The sequence below is a fragment of the Silene latifolia genome, chromosome 10, assembly GCF_048544455.1.
Source record: "Silene latifolia isolate original U9 population chromosome 10, ASM4854445v1, whole genome shotgun sequence".
Lineage (NCBI taxonomy): Eukaryota > Viridiplantae > Streptophyta > Magnoliopsida > Caryophyllales > Caryophyllaceae > Silene > Silene latifolia.
The window spans coordinates 52,008,770-52,020,427 of record NC_133535.1 but is presented as its reverse complement, the minus strand read 5'-3'; the positions used below and the strand labels follow the sequence as shown (position 1 = coordinate 52,020,427).

At 36.9% G+C, this 11,658-nt stretch overlaps 1 protein-coding gene across 1 annotated transcript; it reads left to right on the top strand.

Moving 5' to 3' along the window:
• The first annotated feature begins 758 nt into the window (after positions 1-758).
• On the top strand, positions 759-11,400 carry LOC141605629 (uncharacterized). Its single transcript, XM_074424489.1, has 8 exons — positions 759-1,084; positions 3,491-3,775; positions 4,912-4,971; positions 5,079-5,288; positions 6,286-6,383; positions 6,476-6,573; positions 10,157-10,281; positions 10,816-11,400. The coding sequence occupies exons 1-8, from the start codon at positions 887-889 to the stop codon at positions 10,951-10,953; spliced, it is 1,212 nt and encodes a 403-aa protein (XP_074280590.1). The 5' UTR covers positions 759-886; the 3' UTR covers positions 10,954-11,400.
• Positions 11,401-11,658: the final 258 nt, after the last annotated feature.

Sequence of the window (11,658 nt, the reverse complement as noted above, 5' to 3'; positions counted from 1 at the left end):
ATTCGGGTTTTCGGGTTGTCGAACTTTGTGGTGAATTGGACTCGGGTTTTGATTCCGAGTGCGAAATGGGGATGTGGTGACTGAAGCTTTAATGTATGGTGGCCTTGTGCGAAGATTGCCTGCTTCGATGCTCGGTCTGTGACGGAACGATTTGGAATTGAGCAGTGGTAGCTGCTTGTTGTTGGTGCGAAAGTTTGACCACGATGGTGGTGAGTTTGGTAAATTATGATGGTGGAATGTTGGTTAATGGTGGGATTTTAATTTTGGTTAATAAAGATGATGATGAAATGGGCATGGTGATGAATTAAAGAATATGGTGGTTGGTGATGAATCCAACAAAACACAAGAGCAGGTTCTTTCTACGATTGGGCGTTATTGGGCATCTATTTTTGAATGAACCCTAATTTAGGCGAATTATTTAAAATTCGGATTTCGTTAATTTGATGCAAAACTTTGATTGATGCAAAAGTTAGTCAGATGTAATTGAATATGATAATTAAGATTTTGCCGAAATTAATTTAATTGTATAATAAATAATTCTATTTTTAAGTAATTGACTAAATTTAAATGGAAACAAAATAAATCAAATAATGAAATAAAACTAACCATAAATTAATTGACTATATATATACAAAATGACTAATCTAACCCTAAATTAATCTAACTTAACTAACTATGGTTTGCCACGTGTCACGTAGCTATTGGTTTGTGTACAAAAAATTTGTACACAATGTGTATGTGTAGCCTTTTTGAGAAATGATGTGAGCGGATCTAACGCTCATCAAGACGACCCGTTTAGGAGATCTAAGGTAAATAAATGAGCTTATGGTGTTTACTGTTTAGCATCAATATCTGAGCTTGAATATTATACGAGTAGTAGGCAGACATGGATATTGTTCCAACAACAACATTACTAACATCATCTTCATGGATTTCAGCATCAATTTGGTCACCACCTCTTCTCCCTTGTACAAAATCCTGCAGTTTTAGAGTATTTTGCCGATCACAATTCTCATCCAAAGATTTGAAATTTGTGCTTCATGATGCCCTTCATTCTTCTGCTGCTGACACCACTCATGCTCGTGTATCTATCTTTCCTTGTTTTCTTAATTCATTTCTTTCCACTTTAATTTTACTTTTTATTTATTTATTTATTTGTTGCTGTTAATCGTACTTACTAGTTCTCTTTGTTATTAATTATGTGCGGATAAATTTGTGATTATTGGCTTGGTGGTTCTACCGAGTACTAATTTTATATTGTCGGAATTAGATGTGACGCGATTATTGGCTTCCTAGTTCTACGGAGTACTAATTGTTCCTTTCTTTATTTACTTATAGAGACCAACTTTGATATTATTTGAAATTGAGAGAGAAAATTGCGGGTATAACTCATGATGTGTTCATGTAGAATTATTTTGGGTGATATTTGGTGATGAGTGAAAAACGGAGGTGGATAGTTGAGTAAGATGATGGAAATACTATAGTCATCAATGCTGATGCCCTGACCTTATAAGTTACTCCTATAACTTATAAGACCAGCACCTTAATGATGCTCTATGCCTTAGTTTAAAAAAGCACGTCACAGGTGTGCTTATGCCCAAGGCCGGGCAAGGCAGTAGCCAAAACACCTTGGCACACCTTAAGTATGCCTCGTAGACAAGGCACGCCATCGAGGCACACTACTATGCAATTTTAATACTCCCTCCATCCAGGTCATTTGTTTACCTTTGGTTTAGGCACAAAGACCAAGGAAAAGGGAGGATACTATTTGTGGTGGTTGTTAGTGGTTGACAAGTCGACCATAATGGTGTGTATGATCAAATTCCTCATAAAAAACTTCCTAATATAGAAAAGTAAATAAGTTAATGAGACACCCAAAAATGTAATAGGTAAACGAATGACCGGAACGGAGGGAGTATTTTTATTTTTTTCTACTAGTCCTTTTGTTATGCTGTTCTCTTTGGCATATGATCCTTAACTGTGTTTACTCTATTATATATAACACTCTTTAAAAAAAAAAGAGAAATATTGCACAGAAAAATGAGCTAGAATATACTAGTTCTACAAACTATGCCTCTCGTGTCTATAAGGCGCGCGACTTGACATTGTGCCTTTCTTTTTGCCGCCTCGAGCCGTCGTCCCCTTGGTGTGTCTCACCCCTTTTAAAACTAAGCTCTATGAAAAGTAACATGGTTCTTCTTCAGAAAACACACATACTTTTCAAAAGAATTTATGATCATGACTATCATGAGTGTTACTCAGTAAATCTTTCTTAGTTACTTTTGAATATTGAAAAGATTAGTTACGATTTCATACTTTGAAAACTCTTTGTCGCTGTATACGAATGAAATCTAGGGAGTGGGAGCAGTTTTTGTGAGTAGCTTTTTTGAAGATCATGTAATTGTTAATGTCGTTTTTGATACTTAACATTTTATCTACTAAATGTTCAGTAGTTAGAGGCAGTAAGGAAATTTGGAGGACTAAAAATGGTGGAGAGGAGAGAGGAGAGAGGAGAGAGAAGAGAGAAGAGAGAAGGTGAAAATGTGAGGTGTTTGTGAACGACTTCTGGTGAACAAGGAAGGATTGAAGGTCACAAGTAGATGTCGAGAAGATAAAAAACTTGAAGGCCTGAAATGATATTTTTATTTGAGTCTTGAAGTTGTGTACAGTGTGTTATTTTTATTTTAAATAATAAGTTGGTTCTTAAGTGGTCTTATACAAAACACCTTCTCACCTATAATTTGTAGTGTACCCCGAGTTTTCTTTAGTTTCTTATTGTTATTGTTGTGAGAAAGGAGGCACAACTCACAAGGTCATTATAATTACAAGAGGAATTTGAATATGCGACTTATCATACGTAGGCTCCTAGTCTCAGTCACTAGGCCAAGATGACGTTGGTAGTGTACTCATGAGTTGAAGACGGGGTAGGTTTATGGGAGCAAATGATAGCTGGGGGTGTGCCGATTGACATGGCACGTCGTGCATGTGTGGATTTATGGGAGCACTTAATATTGGGGTTGTTCTATTGTAATGCTGCTAGTTCCTACATCATTAGATTTCTTTCTGTTCGATTAGTGGCACAAAAGCTGTATATGTTCTGAACACATTCGTGAAGTAATGTAGTTAGCCTGTTTCAGTAGTTCTGGCTTTTACGGAAACTTTTTTTTTTTTTTTTGACACACTGAGATACTAGCATATAATGACACTTAGTGTTTGTTTGGCTTGCTTAAATGTTCACAATAGCTGTGTGGTACATGGATCTGTGCCTTGCTGTGCATTATGTAGTAATTTATTTTGCCAAAATAGAAGTATCTGCGTTAAGGATTTTGCTACATTAAGATGTACTGATGATGATACTTCATATCTTTGAGGGTTGGTACACCTTGCCTACCAGTAGTATCGCCGCCTATAGTTGTTTTCATTGCTAATTACAATGTTTTATGCATCTTTGTTTCTCTCCTTAACATCAGCACATGATGTTGATGAACAGGCTGCAAGGGATGGGTTCTGCTCACAGATCCGAAACTTGTCTGAGATTGAGAGAGAGACTAGCATCTGTATCAACAAGCATGTGGACCTGGGGAAAACAGCTCTATATATTGCAGCCGAGGATGATTCCCTCATATCTCACTCTTCTGTTCCTCTTCCCGTGGATGCTTTCTTGGACAGGCTGGGCCATCTTTCAACAGGCTATTGCCCTCACTACCGCTCCTCATATGCTTCATCTCCGGAGGATCTTTTGGACAACGTAGAGAAGTACTTGTACATCACAAAGGTATTTTTCAAAGGAGTTGTAATGTTTTGCTGGTTCATTGAGCACCAACTAATATGCCATTGCCACTTGCTAGGAAAGTACAAATGCACTATGACAATTAGAGAGAAATTAGATAAGGGAAGGGAAAACAAATGGACACAATAGTTTATGCCTTTTGAGTTACATAGAGGCTTGTGGAAGCTGCTTAACTTCACTTGTCTGATTTGATCTGCTTGTTATGTACTCTTGTTTCGTGCTTGAGAGATGCATTATTTCAACCGAGTTTAAAATGCACGCAGAAGTGAAGGGCACAGTGACGTGCTTGGTCCATTAGGGGGTACCTTCACCGCATCGCGTGCCATAGTATTAAATATGGGTAATGACGACAACATATCGGGATCACTTTGTAAATGTTTTGAACATTAACACAGTGATATTTTTATCTTGTATGGTGAGGGTTTGAAATTGCGGTGTCGGTAACGCATGGTTTAAAATCACATTATCGGTTGCGGTAACGGTGTTGCGATATCATCTTGGCCATAGTGGTTATCGCGGTCGTATTTATTTTAAAAGCTTTTGTAGATATTTTATCATCTATTGCCTATTTACAAGACGTATCGACCGAGCTAAACCATGGTCACGTCACAGTAATGTTGTCTTGGAATGGTAAGCACACCTCTTGGTCACAATTCCAATGACCATTTAAAAAAAAAAAGGTTTATAGCTATTTTAATTATCTGCTGTCAATTTCGTGTCAGGTCAAGAATTAAATGAATCTTCAATAACTGTATTAGAAACTATTTTTGATATACATGCTGGATGCATACGGATTAGCCACGTCGCATCGGGGGCACTTTACACAACACCCTTCCTTTGTCCATTTATCGTTTCATTACATGTTAGTCTTTTTCTATAACAAAATACGAGTCTCCTTGCAACAATATTTTATTATGGAAAAATACATGTTTGTTTGCAAATACAATCGACCTCGTGTACCTGAGGCGCGCCCCTTCCCTGATTTTTATCATGTCATCTTGAAACTGCAACTTCATACTTTCATAGTTTGTAACTCATTTATTTTGCATGTCCAGTATCAAGCTGTGGAAGTTAAGATGTTTACTGCAGTTCTTCAGTAGTTAATCAATTTACCTTGATAGGGTTTCAGAAGAGCCGCTGCAGGTTATCGACCCGATCCAAGAATCTTTTATCTTCACTCGGTATGGAATATTGACTGATAACTTTTGTCACTCAATTACGTTTCTCTAGTAACTAGATTATTTCAATGGACATTAGTGATTCTCTAAGGTTGATTACTTGCATACAGGTTCTGGCACAGCGTAGTGGCTCTGTTGCCATGTTATCTCTTATTCAGTCAGAAGTCCTTAAAATGTTGCAGCTTTGGGGTGTCATAAACTTTGACGTGGAAATTTACTACCCACATGATCCTGCGAGTCTCCCTCGAGCGTACAATAAGAAGAAATGCAATGAATCTGATGAACAACACATAATGACTGCAGAATCACTGTTGGTTGAGGTAGGTTTTGTACTTCTATAGTTATATCCCGTCGAGACTTCTACACTTGACTCCTTGCCCAGACTGAAGTGTAGAATAATAATGTACAATGTATAAGTGCACCCACATCATGACTCCTCCATTGCATCCACATTATAACTACTTTGTCACTAGAATGTATAAATGAATCTCTAGTTCTATATAACAATTAGTTTTTTTGGCACTTTTACTCGCACCCGTGTGGGATACTTCTAAACGAGTCCATGTAACATAGCATCAGACCCCTCCCTAATCAATAAGCCTGATAAGCAAGAATTATAGATTTGACCTCTTATCTCCGTACTGTCTCATTGTGTTAAGTTTATCCATCTCTCCGTCTATAAACTCAGTGGTAACACTACACTAGTGGTCTAATCAGTAATCACACCTGAACTCTAGGTCTAATCACACTTGAACTCTTGAAGGGATCTCCAATATACCGAGAACGTGTGGAACCTCCGGGCTCCGGCGTCCTCTCCTTTGACCCAGTTTAATTAAATGACAATACATATTTTTTGCCAGCAATAACGCGAAAAATATATCATTAAATGGTATTATACATTTTGAGCTAATTTGCCTTGTTAAATTATGAGTTACAATTTTGTTGACAAGGTAGATTAGTCCAAAATTTCGTTGTTTATCCTAGAAATTCACATTTATTACTTAGATATTTCCTTTCGTAACTTGAGCTCAAGTGATGTATAAATTTTGAAAGAACAGTTGAAGAAATTTTGAATGAACAGTTGAAAGCAAATCCTTAAAACCTTAATTTTATTGAACAAACTTGAGACGTATTCACGTAAAATCAACAAGCTCACAATTTTGAGTGCTATCAAGCTTGGTTGTTATTAGACAAGTGTACATTAAGATTATAACACTTGAGCTGATAGTGAGGTGTTTGCCCATTGTTGCTTAATGATTTAATGTGAAAGTTCTTAGGGGGGACACTGATGTAGTTGTGGTTGTTGGCTTGTTGCAGGTTCTGAGAAATTTGAAGGCTACCTATTGGCCATTTCATCAGGGGCATTCGAAAAGTTTGTTTTTAATGGCAGCAGATGCAGCTAACTGCATAGATAGGTTGAGTGTCATTGACCTCTATCGTCCACTTCTTCTGTATCTCTTTGCTTTTTGCTTGTGAGTTTCTCAAGGCATTGTGCCACTTATTTCAGTGGCTTTGAGCGTGCATCTGCAAAAGCTGCGCAGCATAGGTTAGATCGTGGTGTATGGACAAGTGTGCTTTTTGGAGACATGAGACGTGCACTATCTGGTATGTTATCCGCTTAAACATATCTAATTTAAGTGTTTTTGTTGCTTTGAAGTGGCATGCCATTTATCTCATAATATGTGTCAAACAACACCAGCAGCTTAATCTCAAATTGATTTTGGGTCAGCTAACATGAATCATTTTTTGAATTCGGCAATGACATGGAAATCATTAAAAGAAAAATAGAAATAAGAAAAGAATGAAAGTAAAACATGATAAGTAATCAGTGTTCAAATGAATAGGTGAAATGCATTGAAGATGATGTATGCACCTTTGACGTGGGCAGATGTTATTGTGATACTAGTGAGTAAAGCACCACATTACACATCCATCGTATAATGTATAAAACCATTACAAACTGTCAAAACAAATTAGAGTTTGTCCAGGGTCTCATACTCTCATTCTTTTCTTAACATATAAATGTTCTTTATCTATTCTGACTTTGTTATTAGTATCACTAGTCTTGCGAGTAATTTGAACTTAGCAGGGTTGGCTGTTACAAAATTAGTCCAATTATACCTGATTAGAAATCTTGCAACATTTTGGGAAGATTTGTAAAACATATGTGGTGAAATAAAATTGCCTGCATGTAGACCTGACAAATGGGTCGGGCGGGTTGGGTCAGAATACGGGTTGGGTCATACAGGTCACTGGTCGGGTTAGGATCAGAATACGGGTGAGAAAATAGTTCCTAACACCTTTTTTTACTATTTTTTTAATCAATTTTTTTTTTTACAAAGTAAAACCTATTTAAAATTAATATTTTAATCATATTCAATGTTTACATTAATTATATTGACATAATAATAAAAATAACATTTTTTTGATACTTATTTTATTATTAAATATTATAAAAGTAATATAAAATTGATGTTTTAATTGTTTTTGTAATTTGAAGTATTAAAAATAATAAATTTTTAATTATTATTTCAAATATAATATAAAATATTAATATTTTAATAAAATTCTTGATTTACCTATGACCCAACAGGTCGAACCTAAAAATAACGGGTCATTTCGTGTTCCGGTCGAACGGGTCGCTTGGTCGAAATTTTCGGGTCTTTATCCTGAAATAAGGGGTCGGGTCGGGTTGGGTTTTCAGGTCGGCATGAAACCAAGTGTGTATTTACATTGTAACTTGTAAGCATCAACTTCACATTACTCTTTACCATGAACACTAATTCTCATTTTAAACGAACTCCGGATAAATTTTATGGTATAACAGAAATAATCCAAACTATTGGACGTATTCTCGTAATAATCCAAACTTTAATTTAACTCAAAATAAACCAAATTATTGCCCTCTTCCACTCATATTGCACTTAGGTCATTTTTTACCTATGAAAGCAGGTAAATCATCCGGTGACTTGTTCTTTTGTTTTTTTACCCTCCTTCCCCCCTTTTCTTTAACAATCTCGTTCACCAACTACCTTCACCTTCCATCAACCCCCTTAACTTCATGTCACAATTCACCTCTCACTACACTGCCAATATTCCTCAACCTTGAGCACCGATTTTCACACCATTTCCCCTTCTTCAAAGCCTCGATTTGATTGTTGATGTGCTTCGAAAGGTGAACGTTGACGATAGGTTTGTGAGGAGTGGTTGTCGTAGTGGTGAAGAGACTTGGTTAGGTTGTCGGGTAACGATCGCCTCCTCTTCTCTCCATCAATAATAAAGGTAATTTTCAGAACCCTAATCCCCAAATTAATTTGGAGGAAATGTTAATTTGGTCTTTGGGATTTCTGGGGTGGTGTCATTAACATGGTATTGATTTGAGCAAATTTCAGAACATCATCAGTAACCTTCTGAACAATCTTTCAAAACAGTTCCTCCATTTTGCCAAGGCTTCAAACCACCTAACGCACTAGGCAAAATTAGGTGTTTTTCTACAAAACTCCATCGCCAACAAAATGAACCATTCACTGATTTCATAAACTGTGCTCATAATCATAATTCATAGTCACCATTATCCAATACCGCACCACGAGCAAATTGACCTACTGAGTCCAGAAGTGCGCCCCAAAACAACAACAAATTCATAATCAAACCTAAAATCCTTGGTCTAATTAGTGTTACCTTATAATTTAACGAATATGTGAGCAGAATTAAATAAATACAATAGATAGCCTGTTAATGTGAAGATTCTCTCTCTGTGATTTGGGCATAGATGGTTAAGGTGGATGGTGGTCGTGGTGTTGGTCATATGGTGATGATATGGGTAGTGTGAGTCATGGGTGGGTTTGCAAGGAGAATGAAGTTGTGTGACTTGTTAAACAGGTAGCCGGTTACCGAATGTAATATAAGAAGACGGGGTCAATAGTATAGTTTATTCTGAGTTAAAATAAAGTTCGGAGTATTTTGAGAAGGTGGCCATTGTTTGGATTATTCTTGTTAAATAACCCTGAATTTTATCACAAGACCTCACATAAAGATTGTTATTTTAGGGGGTGTATTTTCGCTGTACACATTTTATTCATTTTAGTACGGTTTTTGCCATGCTACCCCTTTCATTTTTCCACATTTTTAATTCTCCGTACTACATTGAACAATTGAAGAAAAAAAAAATCATCTGTATTGCATAATGCCCCACGGCCCCACCAACCCATCAACTCCGGCACACCAATATATCACTCCACGACCACTACCTGACTCCACCGGCGACCGGCTCCTTCCATTCCCCGACGACATCATCCCCATGACCCATCAGTAAACACCCCCTCCCTCATGCTCATCCTCCACCTAACTCAACCGGTGGGCAGCCACTACATCACGGCGTCCACCAACAATTGCACTCCTTCGCCCTCCGCTCCACTGCCCTCTACTTGTGCCGCCATCCGACCACCATCACCCAGCACTCCCGAACCTAAAATCCCCAAACTCCAAGTTAAGTTTAAAAAACAATTAATTTCATTAGTAATTAACATTTAATGAATCAAATACATATTCTACCATAGTTAATAGTTATGAATAAATTAAATTAACCTTTTTTTTTTATTGAAGAAATCTGATTAACTTGCGAGTTTGTATTGTTATAAATTCAAAGAATTTGGTTAGGGTTTTTTCTAAGTAAGGGTATGCTAATGGAAAGTGGTGCTCAACAATTAGTAAAAAGCGTACTGTGAAAATACACTCCGTAATTTAATATCATCCTTTCTTTTTTGTCCCTCCGTAGTTTTTACTCTGGTATAGTGGTATGTTGTATGAGACTATGAGTTGTCTCACGTTATGGTAATATGTGACATCCTCTCTGGAGACCACCTCTCTCTACTCTGAAATAGGACAGTTATTTCAAAATATGTTCTGCAACATTTACAGAGTATCAGTTTGAGATTCATGCTATTACATTGAGGCAATATCGTTGCTTCACTGCTGAATGCAGATAGTGTTATGGGAATAATCTTCTTTGGTGCAACACTCTCTAGTGCTCTTGCAAAGTTTATCCCTTGTGCTTCACATTTGTTGTCAAATTTACACTATAGTCTCTGTTTTTGGATAATACGGTAAGATTACAAGCTATGAGGGAGCTATTACCTTGTGCTGTGGTTCATAATGCTTCTTCCCCTCGCCCTTCTCTGGATTTCAGCTTGTGAACGTCTCATTCTACTGGAAGCAGACTTTGACGAGTTAAGAGACTATGCCATTCTTCTATATCACTGCAGCTACTATGAAGAGGCATTGCAATATTTGCAATTCTACAAAGAAATAAAGGTAAAACTTTTTGTTTGTTCCTCTTTTTCCTTTTCTGCTTATATTTTGTAATGGTTTCTTACTACACAAATTGTCATTTGTGACAGACACTTTTCGCCACAAGCTCAAATGTCGCCATTTTAACGACAAATGTGACCATAGCTGTTATAGCTTAGAAAATAGGTGTGGTTACATTTCGTCTTATATGGGTCACATTTACCCCGTCTTGAGCTTGTGACGAAATGTGACCCGTCACAAGAGAGACTTATTGTTGTTCCTATGGTACATGTTTGCGAGTTATTTGTTGTTTCTCCGATAAATGTGTTAAAAAATCATATAGGTAGAATTGTGGTGCGACTGTGCAAGTACGTAGTCTTCATTTCTGTGGTTTGGGTTTTTATTTCTGGCTCTTTTGTTCACTGTTTTGTACTTCGCGAGAATTCAGTGTTATCTTTTTTTGTTTTTGTTTTGGGTATCCCTTTAGTGGTTTGACCTTAATAAACTACTTATTGGAAATAAACATGTAAAAAACCTTAAAGGTTTTTGGTGTTTCAGAAAACAAGGAATCCATTGAACAACCGTGTAGAAGATGAAATTGTGGAAAAGCTAGTGGTTAGGCTTAACCTCATTTTAATGGAAGAAGGGTGGAGGCAGCCTCCTAGAAATTTCCTTCGTATCTCCGAGCCTTGGTAACATGCTCCTTCACTGCCATGTATACTGATCCACTTGGACTACCGGGTCTGCTCAAGAGAGTGGATATGGCAATGCTTGCCATGACAGTTCAATTTGGCCTGGGTGCAACACTGTGAAGAAGCTACCACTTTGGAATGCATAAAGACATAAAATAATTGGAGCGCAATCTCATCAAACTGTAAGCATAAGCTTGTCTTCATCTTTTATGTATCCGAGATGCCTTTCGTATATGTTTCATGTTTGTAGATGTATATACGTACTGTGGTACTGTAAGCACAAGATTGATAACCCGTTTGTTCTGGGTACATTAGCTACTTAATCACAATTCACAAATACAGCAGAGAGTAAAATGTACATAGATGTGTAATATTCCTTGAAGGATTCCCTTCATCTATAAATCATTATTCAATTTTTCATTTGGCATAGACAAATGTAGTTTGCTTTTGTATATCTTACATGGCTACTTGTTCAATTTTTCATTTACCGGGGCTATGTTGTCTATTTTAAAGCAAAATTTTGCTTAGCTGTGAGAGTATTTTTTTTGGTATATATTATCTGGTCGAGCACCAAGAACCACAAAGGTAGTATGTGTGAGAAATTATTGTAGTACACTAGTGAAGGTAGCATGAAAAATGTGTTGCTTATTGTAAGAGAATCTCTCATGGTTTAGCAAAATGACTAGCTTGTAAATTTGATAAATTGCAA

What these genes read in the sequence shown, in the direction of transcription:
- LOC141605629 (XM_074424489.1), top strand. Translation starts at nt 887, where the DNA reads ATGGATATTGTTCCAACAACAACATTACTAACATCATCTTCATGGATT. An exon ending in GCAGCTAACTGCATAGATAG is followed by an intron (nt 6,384 to 6,475) that starts GTTGAGTGTCAT and finishes CACTTATTTCAG; the next exon opens with TGGCTTTGAGCGTGCATCTG. An exon ending in AATTCTACAAAGAAATAAAG is followed by an intron (nt 10,282 to 10,815) that starts GTAAAACTTTTT and finishes TTGGTGTTTCAG; the next exon opens with AAAACAAGGAATCCATTGAA.